General features: G+C 38.0%; 1 protein-coding gene across 5 annotated transcripts in view; it reads left to right on the top strand.

Moving 5' to 3' along the window:
- The window catches only part of RALGAPA2 (Ral GTPase activating protein catalytic subunit alpha 2), a 324,029-nt gene that overhangs the window by 56,144 nt on the left and 252,556 nt on the right, over positions 1 to 15,329 (top strand). For all 5 annotated transcript variants that reach the window (XM_049650097.1, XM_049650096.1, XM_049650095.1 and 2 more), the window contains exons 4-7: positions 1,346 to 1,403; positions 10,874 to 10,917; positions 13,452 to 13,629; positions 14,433 to 14,548. In XM_049650097.1, coding sequence (XP_049506054.1) covers positions 1,346 to 1,403; positions 10,874 to 10,917; positions 13,452 to 13,629; positions 14,433 to 14,548 — 396 coding nt within the window. The remainder of the gene's footprint in view (positions 1 to 1,345; positions 1,404 to 10,873; positions 10,918 to 13,451; positions 13,630 to 14,432; positions 14,549 to 15,329) is intronic.

Genomic DNA, 15,329 nt, shown 5'->3' with positions numbered 1-15,329 from the left:
CTTCAGTGAGGGATGAGGGCTATGAAGAGGACAGAACGGGCAGTAGAGAAAGCATCAGAGCAGTGGGGAGGGAGCCAGGCTCTTCTAGAAGGAACGCCCAGAAAAACCTCTATGGGGAGGTGACGCTTGCAGTGAGAGCCGGATGATGAGGTGGTGCCATCGGTGCCAGGCTGTGAGTAGAAAAGCATCCAGGCCGAGTGTGAAGTCTGTGCCATTTGGAATCACCTGCGTTTGATGCAAGTTTACCTGTTGTGCCTTTTCTCAGTAGACGTTCTTATACATTTACTGTCGTCACCTGAGAACAAATGATGCGATACATGTATGTTATTGACCCACTTGGAAAGTTAAGATAAGAAAACGAAACAAAACAAAACCCCAGGCAGGTTTAGATGGAGGAGGTAGTTTATTAGCTGCCTGGAAATACACTTATTCGGGAGATCTGGATATAAATTTTTTACCTTCGTCTTTTAAAATGTTAGAATATTAGCTTAGATAACCTAAAAAGAAGATTTTTCGTGGTAAAATAGTGATATCTTTCAATAACAAGAAAATATTTTGACTGTTTTTTTTAATTTCTACATTTCTTAAAAAGGTGGTTGCAAATAAAGTACAAGGAATCTTATGATCCAACAGTAACTTGCCAAAACTTACTTTAGAGTGGGGAAAAAAGAAAAAGGTCCTTTGGGTCTTGGGGAGGGATTTGCTTTTATTAGCCAAATACTCTTGTATGTCATAAATTCATTCTTTATCGTACCTTCCAGTGTTTGGGGCGAAGGAGGTGGAAGTCCTGTCTGCAATCTGAAACTTACTCTTAGCTATTAATTTCAAGAAATTCTTGGCAGCAATTTCATTTTGTTATTTCACTGAATGAATGTTCAAGGTCTTCTCTTCTTTGTTGTTCATATTTCTTCGCAACTCTGGTCTGTATCCAGAGACTAGTAATGATAATGCAAACGGGAAATTGAAGGCCAAAAAGCAGAAACCTGGGGCATCTAGCATTTGAGAAATTATTCTTTTAATTCTTAAGCAATGGCTATGATTTAATTAAGATAAAATTATCATTTTAGGTTTTTTCCCCCCTTCTTTTCCTTGTTTTCTTTTAGGAAGAATTAAACTCGGGACAGTGATGTCTTTAAGGTACTCAGGTAAAGAAGGTTGCCTGGGGCAAGTAAGACACTGTCCCATGGGCTACAGGGTCAAGTGTGCTATTTACATTATTATAAATCATTTGTTTTCTTTCTGTTTTCTTTTCTGAACTATGTATATACTTTTCACACATAGTACTATCATGAAATGTGTAGTTTATGTTCTCTTTATCTTACCAGTTTTTAAATTTGTTTTATAGAAAATACTGCAGTTTCTACCTGAACGAATTTTCTTTCGATGGCATTACCAGAGTATAGGTAAGAACAATTTAAAGATTTTTAAAATCATATGGATTTTTTTTCCAGTCAAATTTTTAGTAATGTTTTATATAACTAGCACCATCAAGATTAGGTTATAACAAAGAATACTAACAAGGATATGTTGGTCAAAAGCAAGACAAGTCCACTCTGGACTTTGGAGGAAAATATAATATCTATCCCTGCTCTAAAAGTGCTATTTAAAAAGAATGGTTCATAGATCTGTAGCATCAGCCTCACGTGAGAGCTTGTTAGAAAATGCAGAATGTCCGGCCCCAGCCAGACTTGCCAATCACAGTCAGCATTTTTTTAAATGTTTATTTACTTTTGAGAGAGAGAGAGCACAAGTGGGGAAAGGGCAGAGAGAGGGAGACAGAGGATCCTGACAGCAGAGTCTGATGCGGGGCTTGAACCCACAAACTGTGAGATCATGACCGAAGCCAAAGTCGACACTCAACCAGGTCTCAAGACAGTCTGCAGTCTGTAACAAGAGCCCAAGGGGATTCCTGTGGATAAAAATTGTTTGAGAAACATTTGATCTGGAGGATTTTTCTTAAGTGACTTCATTTTTTTCTTACAAAAATATCTTGTTCTTCATGACTTTATCATTGATCAGAGCTATTGTGTTTGAATACGTTAGTGTGTGGCAGCAGGAGGGAACTTGCAATATAGCCAAGTTACCACGGCTGCCCTTTCTGTGCAGCTCTTGACATCAAACATTTCCTCTCAACTTAATATTCATGGCATAGCTGGCATAATTTGTGATATTGATGGTGAACCTTTCTGTTTAAAGAGTATCTAGTTTGGTCTGTCTGCCTTAGAAGACTTCTAGTTGCTATAATTTTTATACCTTGCCAGATGATCATATTTGCGGAGAGCATAACCTCATAATGGCATCCTACTATCTGATCATTCATTCATTCAAATATTTATTGAGGGAGAAACAAAGTTCTGAGGCTGAAACAAAGAATATGTCACCATCCTTGTATTGTGTAAGCTGATTGCCTGGGGTGAGGGGTAGGTGAGAATAAAATAATTAGAGTATAACTGTCGCTATGAAAAGTATACTGGTAGCAACAAAGAAAGTTGAACAATTCTATTCAGAAGACCTGAGGAAGGCTCCAAGAGAGGTAAATCTCCACCTGAGCCTTGAAATATGAGTGCAGAAAGGGTTTTCTAGGTGAGAGATCAATGTGTGAAAGACACAGGACCTGAAAGAACATGGCATGTTCGATGGATATTTCAAAATTCAGAATCCCAAATTTAATTTAGTACTATTTATGTGAAAAATGTTACTGGCCCTTATATAAACTGAACTGTTTAGTAAAGTATATATAATAAATACATCTACTGAACTGAATGATTAAATCCTCACTTTAAGGTAGTGCCTTGGTCTTTAAATCTTTCAAACACACAAAGAAGATTTTCCTTTACATTATAGAGTTATTGATAGCATTTCTGTTGATACTTCAACCTTGTGTATTTGAAGTAAAAACTTAAAAATCAAATGCTAAGTATAATCTGAAGAGATACCACAAGGACTTGTAGTGCTCCGTGGTGTAGTGGGAATGGATGAAAATGAGAAATAACATGCGGTATGTTTTATCTGTGCTAGATATAATCCTTCCATTTTGTTCGTATCTTATAGGAAAACCACACTTGTTTTCTTCAGATAGTACTTTAAAATGTCTGTAGATTAATAGCCCCTTCTCAGCCTGAATGAGCTTACTAGAACTAGGTGTAGAAATTCATTTGCCATTTGTGTTGTGCAACTTTATGCGCCTCATGGGTGGTGTGATGTTACCTTAATTCTGGCTGCTGTTACCACATGGACTGGTTAAAATTGTGGGTACAAGTAGCTTTTTACCCAGTTTAATAGCATCTGACCATGAACAGTGACTCTTGGACTGGGATTGCAGAGGAATAGTCCTTTTGAACCAGCATAAGAGCAGGTGTTGTTTACCTCGTTAGTATGTAGAATAAGCTAGTTTATCTAGTGTATAGAATGAGTTATATTTCAGAATGCTGAAATATGGGCATTTGCATATAAAATCATCCTGTAGTGATGTATGACAGACATTAACACAATGTTGATGTCTATAGGTAACACCCCAGGGACTGGGCACTGCCCTGTAACCAAGAGGATTCTTATTTCTGTAGCCTAAGATATGAATATTCAGCAACAGTGGCATAACTAAATCCAAAAGAGCCTCAGTCAGGTTAGTCAGGAGTTGCCACCAGATGAGTTCAGATTCAAGTCAGGTCCTGTCCACTAGTGAATTGCACACAAAAAGCGTTAGTTTTCATAGCTTTCTGGATTTTGAAATTGCCAATAAAGGATTGTGGATTTGTAACTTTACACATTTTTTGACATACCTCACTCTCTTGCATTCTTTTCAGTTTATTCGGATTTGTTAAAATGGTTATCATTTGTCACTGAAGGTCTTGACGAAGTTAGTTGTAAAAACTAAGTAAATATTAAGGAAACACCAGATTTCAGAGGAAAGGAACGTGTCTTAAATATTTCCGTAGCATTGGTATCTTCTTGACTTCTGCAAAACCTCTTGAGTCAAGGAGAGGAAGCTTTTCACTAGTCAGTGCCAGACATTCTAGGTATCTAATAGTTCTTATTTTAGATCTTTTACATTCTAGATACCTAGTATTTCTTACTAATATGAAGAACACTACTGTATAAACTTTGTAATAAAATGTTACTGTGGTTGGTAGTGGCCAAGGTTCTCTGAAATACTGGGTTAGGATCTTAAAGCTGGGTTTGCACACCACTGATTCAGTATGTTTCCTGTCTCGCACTACAAATAGTGTCACCAAGTATAGAAACCTAAAATAAGAGCAACTCCTACATTCTGCAAGTCTGAAAAGTTCTCAGACCTACCGGATAGCCAGGTTTTATCCTGGGAAGGAAGAAATTAGTTTGAAATACCACCTGACACATTGTTTGAAGTCAGTTTCCTATCATGCCATTTTGTTTTGTCTATAGTGAAGAGAGACATTTCATTTCTCTCAAAATTGTTTTTAAGTTTTATTTTATTTATTTATTTTTATTAGAGAGAGCAGGAGAGAGGGGTCAGAGGGAAGGTAAGAGAGAGAGGGAGAGAGAATCTCAAGCAGGCTCGACACTTAGCACAGAGCCCGACACAGAGCTCGAATCCCATGATTCATGAACTATGGTATATGCTAACCTGCTACTTAACTGTTTATAAATTTCCATTACTGATTACAAATGGGAAAATTTTCCTGAAGTCATTTTATTTTGTTTTTTTTTAGTAATATTTATTTTTTATTTTTTAATTTTTTTTATTTTTTTATTTTTAAAAATTTATATCCAAATTAGTTAGCATATAGTGAAACAATGATTTCAGGAGTAGATTCCTTAATGCCTCTTACCCATTTAGCCCATCCCCCCTCCCACAGTCCCTCCGTTTTAGTTCAGTAAATCACGATGGACAAGGGTGGCCACTCAAAGCCTTATCTCTGTGTGATAATGAGAGGTCACAGGATGTGAGGAGATGACCAAGAATGGCACAATAGTAAACCAAGGATATTTGGGGCAGGGGCAGGCTGTGGCCCCTTTTCATGTGCCCAAGCATCATTAGTATAGGACTGAAGTTATATGTGTGTTTCCTTTAAGAGGGTTTACAGTTCATGAGCCTCTAGAAAGCAAATCCTGTCCCATTCAGTGTACAGTGCTATGCCTGTACACAGTAAAAGTTTGCTGAGGGGTGGGAAGAAATATTTTTTACTAGAGATGTTTTATATAAAAAATTCTCCAAATAAATAGCTCTTGGGCTTAAAAGAGTAGGTTCAACTAATGGAAAATTCACATAGTACCTCATATGTGTTTTTTATAAATGAGTGATTATTAATCTAGCTTGCTCAACTAGGTTCTTCTTATATATAATATAAAAACCAATGCAGATTTGCATTGGTTATAAAAACTGCAGATTTGCTTGTGACTTTTTAAGAGTATCCCCCTGGCTTTATGCCTTGGGCTTCACAGTGGTCTGACAGTGCTTAGGATGTGAACACAACCTCTGAGCAGCCTTATTTCTCAAAGTTTCTACAGCTCACTGGGCTCTAACTACTCCTCCAGACACTGAGTCTGACAACCTCCCTGGGTCCATCATAGGCCACACCACAGCTGCCTCTTCCCTAGGGAACAGGGTCTCCCATGCACTCTACACTAGGACTTCCTCAGAGGTGCATTGCAGCCAGGCTGAGCTACAGGGACCCTGCATGCCTCCATGTCCATCAGCGGATGGCTGACCCTCATGCCCCCTCAGCCCACTTGGTGTCTTCCCAGGGTCCTCTCTGGCATGCTTTCATCATCATTGCCCTGCATTTCTTGCTCTCCTTCCCACTTTGGACATGGCCCTCTGGAAATCCTCTTGGGTTAAGCCACAGCCCTAGAGTCTCAGCCTCATTGTTTCACCTCCTCAGCTATCTAATACCTGGCTTTTCTCTCAGTCTTCTCTGTCTCCCTCAGAGCTGTGGGGGTGAGATCGTGGTCTTTCTTTTCTCCAAGACCCATTCTAGACCTCATCCACTGCCCCCTCTGTGGAAACCTCTCTTCCCTCAACTGTACCTTGTCCCTCCTCATTGCCACCATGTCTTCTGATCTCCTGCTTACTTGCCTTTTTTTTTTTTTTTAATGGCTTAGCTATTTACCCATCAGCTCCTTGACCCCCTCACCCTTTGTGGCTTCCTGACTTTATCTTCTGGACACTTGTCATTATGCAGATTTGTATCTGAGAAAAACCTGTGTCCTCCCGATTTTTCACTTAGTCACTCTCAAGCCACCTGCTCTGTTTTTTGCTTTTTTACAAAGCTGGTCTTTTTTGGGAGTATAATTGATGATAATAAACTCTATGTAGAGAAGATGTTAATTTTGATAAGTTTTGACATAGGTGTACACCTACGAAATCATTACAACAGTCAAGATCATGAACATAGCCATCATTCCCAATGGTTTCCTCATGCCTTTTTCCCACCCCCCTGCCAAGTTCCCAGGTAACCACTGATCTGCTTTTTATCATTATAGATTAGTTTGATTTTCTAGAGTCTCATAGAAATAGAATCATGCAGTATATACTCTCCTTTGGCTTCTTTCATCCAATAAAATTATTTTGAGATTCATCTGTGTTGATGTATATCTTAATAGTTCATTTCTGAGTAGTATAGTATTTCATTGTATAGTTATACTATAGTTTATCTGTTCACCTGTTGATGGGCATTTGGGCTGTTTCTAGTATTTGCATACAAGTAGAACTACTGTAAACATTTGTGTACAAGTCTCTATGTAGACATGTACTTTCCTGTCTCTTGAGAATGGAATGGCTGAATCATATAAAATTATATGTTTAGTTGACAGACTGCTTCCCAGAGTGGTTGACATTCCCACCAGTAGTATGAGAGTTCCAATTACTTTACGTTCCTATCAACACTTAGTATCATCAGTCTTTTTATTTCAGTGGTAGTACTACCTTGCTGTGGTTTTAATTTTTCATTTCTCTAATGACAAATGACTTTGAACATTTTTCCTCTGCTATTTGCCATCTGTATGTCTTTGGCAAAGTGTACGTGTGAATTGATTGGCCACTTTTAAAAAAAAATTTAGTTTGGGGCGCCTGAGTGGCTTAGTCGGTCGGCATCCCGCTTCGGCACAGGTCATGATCTCTCGTAGTTTATGGGTTCAAGCCCTGCGTCGGGCTCTGGGCTGACAGCTCAGAGCCTGGAGCCTGCTTCAGATTCTGTGTCTCCCTCTCTCTCTCTGCCCCTTCCCTGCTCACATTCTGTCTCTCTCTCTCTCTCCCTCTCTCTCTCTCTCTCTCAAAAATAAATAAACATTAAAATTTTTTTTTTAATTTAGTTTGTCTTCTTAATATTGAATTTTAAAAGTTCTTTACGAATTCTGGATTTATGTGCTTTACCTGATATGTGACTTGGAAATATTCTCTCCCTATCTCTGACTTGTCTTTTCATTGCTTTACTTGTGTCCTTCAAAGATTCAAAGTTTCTAATTTTGATAAATTCCAGTTTATTGGTTTTTCTATTATGGATTGTGATTTTGGTGTCCTGTCTAAGGAATCTTTGCCTAACCCAAGATCACAAAGATCTTCTGCGTTTTCTTCTAGAAATTCTATACTTTATATGTTTCATATTTAGTTCCCTGATTCCTTTTGAGATTAATTTCAAATTCCTCCAGTGGACTGCGTTCCTTTGTGCTTATTGTAAATATTATAGTGCCAGGAAGTTCTGTGTTCCTGCTCCACTGGCAGCTGGCAGCACGGCTTACACACCATCAGCACCCTAAAGGGTGTTTCTCTGTGTTCTTGTACCCTTCCTGGTGGTATACTGTCTTTGCTTATTAATTGGTTTGAGGCATGATATACAGAGGGAGTTTTTTAAAAATAAAAACCACACAAGAATCAGTTTTATAATGTTAAAGTTATATTAGAACTATCTTTATGAACTAGTGACCTTAAAAAGGTGTCTAAAAGATTGCCACTTCATCAAGAGAAATTGTCAAGCAAGGCAGTTCTCACAATTGAAAATGACATAGGCAAAGAAGATTTTGAAAATCTTGATGAATTTGTTTTGTTAAAGCCAGGAGAGTAAAATTGTAATACATTCTGTGTTATAAACAAAACTTAAGCTAATGTGAGTTTTAATAATTTTCAATTGTTCAATATTGAGTTTTTTGTTTTTCAATGTTTTTTCAATGCTTAAATGTTCTGGGAAAAAATTAACCATTAAAAATGTATGAAAACATATCTATAGTGGTACACAGTTTTCCTTTTATGTTAGGCTCCAGTATGACTTAGCTGAACACTGATACTTATTTAAAACCTTAATAATGTTCATCATGGATTGTTTGGCACTAATTTTGATTTTTAGAAACTATTGTATTAAAATATTATTTTTTTTTATTATTGAGTTTTCTTGTGCAGACCCCCTCACTCTTCTTGTCCTAGACCCAGCCCTCCTTAAAAGCAATAAGACTTAACATTAAAAGGATGTTTATAAAATACAATAAAAGCCAGTAGAAGTTAGAAGTTCATAGAATCAGTCCAACTAATTAGATTTTATTTACTCATTTATTCACTCTTCCCTCACATGAATCAACATAGTGGCAATCAGTAGGGTTGAAGAGGCACCTAAAATTTGGGAGTGGATATAATTATAGTTTGGATGGGGTATTTAAAATTCCAAACAGATGTGATATAGAGAGAGAAACTTTTTGAAATTAAAATGAAAAAGATTTCATAATGGTAGTTAGAGTAGCAGTATCTTTGTGAACTTTGGACCTTAGGAAATACCTAAAGTAGCCAGGCAAGGCTCTCCGGTATTTATCACCAGTTTTCATGTTGAAACACTATTCTGTGTGCTCCTACTGCACAAGTTTTCTTTCTAATGCTGTTCTTATTTAAAAAGAGTTTCTAAGAGAATAGCTGATGCCTTATCTTGTGGGGAAAATGTGTTTTTCATATACCAGGTACTGTTCTAAGCATTTATATATGTTAACTCATTTAAACTTCATTAATAATTCCCCATGGTAGGCACTGTTATTATCCCATTTCACAGATGAGAAAACTCAGGCATAGTGAGATTAAGTAACTGACTCAGGTTATACAGTAAATGCAGAACCTAGATTTGAACCCTAACAATCTGACTTCTGAATCTGGCTCGTAAATGCCAAGCTATACTACTTCACATGTACAAGAGTTTCTTGCAAGATGGAAACATCAAACATGTATGTGTTTTCTATTGCTGCTCTAACAAATTACCAGGTTAATTTCAAAAAAAGTCAGGGACTGTTGGCCGATATGGGTCAAGACATTCTGTATGTCTCTTTGTACAGTCTGTCCTATTTATAAGTATTTTTCTTCTTTCCGTTGTAGAGAAGAGTGGATATGGGCAACTATGGGTAGGCCAAACATTAAAAATAAAACTGTGGACCCATTCAAAGTAGGGGAGGGGCTGATAAGCCTCAGTGGTCACGCACAATAACCAGGAGAAAGTGTTCCAAGAATGTGTTGCAAAATGATAGATTTGCCAGATGTCCAGGAGAAGAGCTGTGTGAGCGGACTTTATCTTGAGTCTTTTGGGGAGTGGAGTGTCTGTTGGCCCTGCCAACCACATGAGGTCCTCATGGGCATACTGGAGTCAATATTAAACTGAGGCAGACCAACCTTTGTCCAAGAATGGGTGAACATGGAGGCAAGGGATAAGGCCCCAGGTTAAGGAGAGGTGTGGGATAAAATAGTCCCATGAGAGCAGACACTTGAACCTTAGTTGTGAGAGAGATTAGCTCAATAAATGCTGGCTCTAGACCAAAAAAATACTGGATATGGTTTGGTGACAGAAGTAGAGGGAAGAGGGCACTTTAACTTCTGTTACTCATTCACAACCGTTGGTGATTTAGTGTTGTTGGTGACTTAGTGTTGTAACATAGTCATAACAATGGTGACTTTCCACTGAATCTTAGTGTTAAGTGTTATAAATAGCAACAGCAGTTACAAAATTGTGTGCATTTAACTAACATGTTGTATCTATCCACTTAAATATGACCTGTAGAAATTTGTTGAGACTGGCTCTATTTCTTAGTGGAACATCTCTTGAAAGTAAATATGATTTGATGTGTGAGTTTTAATTATTGCATAAAACTTATCATCAGGAGATTGAAGTCATTTTTTTCCCCAAAATTTTAGAAGAAAAGGTTCTCTTGCCTGACTTCCAATACATTTTTTTATTTTTAAAGATTACTTCCTTCTTTAAGGTTAAGATTAGAGCCTACATATGATATTTAGGTGGGTTGCCAAGCCAACTCCATACTAAGACATGAACATGTTATAGAATAATATGTTTCCATCCTTGTAAGAGAGACTTTTCTAATTAAAGTGGGCAGCAGCACTGAAGTTTTTGCAGTTGAATGGTGTAGTTCTGAGTAAACGTTGATTCCTCCTCCTTGACAGTGACGAAAGAGCTCTGCTAAAGGATTTATTGATTGCCCGAACATATAAACGTGATTGTCACTGCAAGGAAACATGCTATCTTGAATATTTGCAAAACATTCTTGTAAAAATGTTTTATAAGCAGTAGTTTTATTTATTTTTACCTTTGGAGATTAGAAAAGAATCATTTATTTTATTCATGATGAGATATTTGCACTAGATCTACTGTGGGTATATGTGTTACTTAATATCAGTCATTTTGACTATTTTAAGAGTTTCGAAGAGTTTCACACTTAAAGCAATTTTATCTTAAAGATATCTCTCCTTCTGTGACATTGCTTTTCTTTTCTTTTTAAAAAAATTCTCTTTTGTCATAAGTATAATTTTTATTTCTAAAACTGACCTTTTAAAAATACATCTTAATCCACTCTGAGTTTTTTTTTGTGTGTATGGTATAAATTTATATACTCTTTCTAACTCAGTGTTTTACACTTTCAGGCTCAACTTTAAAGAAGCTTCTACACACTGGAAATTCTATTAAGGTATTTATTTTAGATGAATGTGCAATGTCATTTTGCAACATTCTTAAATTTACTAGTGCCATAAAGTGACAAAATGAGGCCATTTGTAGAGAAAAAAGATCTTTAAAAACCACTTGACTTACTCTTTATTTTTAATTAAAACTAGTATGGAGTTTATTAGTTGGAGTTTTTGTTCTTACATCAAAACTTATTGTGATATACATTTTAAATATCATTTGGGGAGAAGGGCTTAGGATTCAGAGTTTGGAATTTGGAGTTCTAATTTTGATTTTACTGCGTACAGTCAGGTAATCGTCAGCAAGGCGCTCACTGCTCCAGTTTTATCCTCAGGAAAGGCAAGGGTTCCTCTCCAAGCTTCCGAGCTAACATGCTAGATTCCGTTCACCCCAGCAATCTTGTTAAAATTATAGTTGTCTCTGAATTACTTTTGCTGGTTTTGAGAGCCATTCTGGGAGAAAAGAGCAGCAGAGCCTTACTCTTGAATATTTGTTTGTAGCATAACTTTAGGTTAACATTGGCTTATTTTAAAACAAACATACCTTTTATAATGATATATAATACCATTTGATGCTAGATAAGATGACCCTAAAACATAAATGACAAAAGAAGCCAGCTGGGGATATATACTTTATGGAAGGTGATTCACTTATAGCTAATTGAGTCATGTGTGTGACTTTAATAAGTTCATTAAATTAAATGGAATACTACTTAGCAATGAGAAAGAATGAAATCATGCCATTTGCAGCAACATGGATGGAACTGGAGGGTATTATGCTAAGTGAAATAAGTCAGTCAGAGAAAGACAGGCATCATATGTTTTCACTCATATATGGAACTTGAGAAACTTAACAGAAGACCGTGGGGGAAGGAAAGGGAGAAAATAGTTACAAACAGAGAGGGAGAGAGGCAAACCATAAGAGACTCTTAAATACAGAGAACAAACTGAGGGTTGATGGGGGCTGGAGGAGAGGAGAAAATGGGTGATGGGCACTGAGGAGGGCACTTGTTGGGATGAGCACTGGGTGTTGTATGTAAGCGATGAACCATGGGAATCTTCTCCCCACACCAAGAGCATACTGTACACACTGTATGTTAGTCAGTTTGACAATAAATTATATTAAAAAAATAAACATTGAAGACAACTAAAAAATAATAAGTCTGTATATTTTTTGTTTTATACCAGCTTAAACACTCATAGCTACTTAAATTTGGTGTGTTACTTCTCTTACATGTTGAAAAAAGGGGATGAGCTATTCCTAGCTTCACAACAGATCCCACATTTTATTCCTATTTTAATTAATAGTCTTATAGTTAAAACCTAATCAGGTTGTGACTTTATGTTTGTTATTGGCCTTATTTGTATTTCGTTAACTTAAATACAGTTATCCTAAAAAATTGGAGACGTGATAGAATTTTGTAATTTTCCTCCTGTTAAATTTTCTGCAATTTGGTTAGATACACGTAGAGCCATGTCATGTTTTGTCTGTTATGTGTTCAGCAATGTCCCCACTTATATTGCCTGCTTGGGGAGAAGTGGACAGGTGTGAGTGGTCATGCAGGTTTGTACACAGCAGTGGTGTGTCCACGGGCATGTCTGAAAGTGTGCCCTGGAATCTACTGTTGATGTGTAGAACTGTCTCCAGACAGGGTGTCTGTCTCGGTGTATTTTACTTCTGTGGGGAGTCAGCCAAACTTGCTTTTTTTTCTTTTTTTCTTTTCATTTCACTTCACTTCACTTCACTTCACTTCACTTCACTTCACTTCACTTCTTTCGTCTTTCCTGCAGAGCCTCATGTTTGGCTTAAACACTTGCTCTGGAAGAATCTGCACTACCTTGGTATAGTTGAAAGGAGATCAGGGAGTCCCTCAGTTGCCTGCATTTGGAGCTCACTGCATCTTACAGCTTCATCTGACATTTTTTTCATCTCTTCAGAGCACAATGAAGGTGGTAGAGAGAATGGAGTAGGGACATGAGGCAGGGAAGCTGGAGAGCTGCCCAATCCCATTGAGCCAGGTCTTCAAGGTCTTGTTTAGCTCTAAGTGTTCAGATTTTCAAGAACATTACATTATACGTGTACATATTGTAGTGACATGACAAAAACTCTATTCAAAACATAGTGTAAACTTGGAGGAGGATTATCTTTGCATTGTTTTCATGGGTAACCGATTGATGATATGGGCACTGTTATAACTCTCTTAACCCTATACCAGTACTTTGTGGTAAATTCTATTATCCCTATTTTACAGAGGGGGAGACTAATGCATAGAGAAGTTAAGCAGTCCTCCACTGGTCACAGCTAAGCTAAAGTAGCAGAGCCTGAATTTGAACCCAGGCCCTGTGGCTCCAGAACCCACACTCTTAACCCTTGTGTTTATTGCAGCATGCCTGCTAGTCACTAAGAAGAGCTTGGTGCCGTAATTCAACAGTACCTTTAACTTCTGGTTTTTCTTTCTCAGAACTGATTCTGCATTGCAGTGCATCTCTGCATATACATTTGGGTGTTTAATTTTGTTGCCTTTAATTCTGCTTTTAGATAAGGTGTGAAGGGATCAGGCTGTTTCTTCTGTGGCTTCAAGCACTTCAGACAAACTGTGCAGAAGAGCAGGTGCTGATTTTTGCTTGCCTTGTGCCTGGTTTCCCAGCAATCATGTCATCCAGAGGGCCCTGTACGCTGGAGACACTCATCAGTCCTAGCCCTAGTGGAGCTGATGGTGAGTAACTTTAGCAGATCTTACAGGCTGAAATGACTCTTGAAGTTACATTGAGGAATTCCTTGGTTTGTCATTATCCTACATAGAAATCTTTATTTCACAGATGGTTCAGAGGAGGAGTTATTTTCTGCTCATATTCATAGTAAAGTCTAAAGACATTAGAATTGAAAGAATTGGAGCCTATTTTATATGAAATGATGACAGGAGAAATTTCCTGAAGTGGTGGAAACAAGAATGGAAGGGAGGGGACAGATGTTGGCAATAGCAGAGAGTAGAGATGCGTGGTATGTCTGGAGTGTTTTTGTGGCTGTTAATGAGATTTAAATCCGCCATCCAAAACTACTGTCTATTGTCCTCCTCAGATTGTTTCATGAGCGGACATTCATCTGCTCACCCAGGCTCTTTTTTGCCAGCTGTGTATTTCATGCAGCATTCATGGAAGGACAATAGTGGCCTCCTGGGAGTATTAATAGCAGCCATTTGTGTCTTGTGAGTTTTCAAGAACTTGCCAGTTAGGGCCATTGCTTTATTAATGCATGTTACTTTATTGCCCAATGACAGGTACTTGATCTTAGGCTGACCAAAGCAGAATTTGAAAGAGAAAAGAATGGTTTAGTGGGAGAGGTGGTTTCATGAGCATTTGTACCATATTTCTAAGCCCTTCATGTACACTGGCTTGGAGTATAGTCTCAGCAGTTCCAGTGAAGGGATAGATGTATGTTAATAGAGACCATTTAAAAACAGAAACAAAACCCTCTTTAACTTCGGTGAAAGAGCCCTGCTTTTTTTTCCCCACTCTGCAGCAAAGGTATATCCAGAAGAAATCACTCCACTCCTACCAGCCATATCGGGGGAAAAGATTGCTGAGGACCAAACATGCTTTTTTCTTCAAATACTATTGAAATATATGGTTATTCAGGTAAGAGAAAAATCGCGGGATAATTCAGTAATGGTCTTACTCTCTGTGGGAAAGAGAAAGCATTTGTACCTTTGCTTTTTACTTTGAGGTGATTTTATATGATACTAAAAATAGAGTATGTACTGGGTCACATCAGCAGAGACCTGGCATATGTACTATTTTGTGTAAGTGTGTATGTCACAGGAAGAATTCAGTTCTCCACCGACTTTTAGATCATTACCACATTCACACAGAACACTTCACTTCTGACACTTGTGGTTACCAAACGTGTAAGTGTTTTCCCCCATCAAACAACTCCGCCACACCAGCTGGATGTCCTACAGTTTATTTCTGCTTTGAGGCTGTCTGCCTGGAGATGGCATCAGATCCCACAGGAGAAGGGCTCAGTCCCATGAGATGGTTCTGTCACAGTCAGGTGCCAGTTACTAGTGGTAGGCCCCAGGTTACCCACTGCTTCTATACAACTTGGCTACAAATCAGAGGTTCCCACAACTCCTTTTCAGGTTCAACTGATTTGCTAGAGTAGCTTGCAGAACTCCGAGAAACCTTTGTTTCCATTTACCACTTTATTAAAGTATGTGATAAAGGATACAGATGAGCAGCCAGATGAAGAGATACAAAGGGCACAGCCTGGAAGGGTCCCAAGTGCAGGAATGTCTGTTCATGTGGAGTTGGGGTTCATTACCCTCTCAGTACATGGATATGTTGACTTACCTGGAAGGTCCCTGAAACCCTTGCCATTGGGATTTTTCTGGAGGCTTCCTTACATAGACATGCTCCA

Source organism: Panthera uncia (assembly GCF_023721935.1).
Source record: "Panthera uncia isolate 11264 chromosome A3 unlocalized genomic scaffold, Puncia_PCG_1.0 HiC_scaffold_11, whole genome shotgun sequence".
Classification (NCBI taxonomy): domain Eukaryota; kingdom Metazoa; phylum Chordata; class Mammalia; order Carnivora; family Felidae; genus Panthera; species Panthera uncia.
The sequence above is the reverse complement of the archived record's forward strand: the minus strand, read 5'-3'. Positions and strand labels throughout refer to the sequence as shown.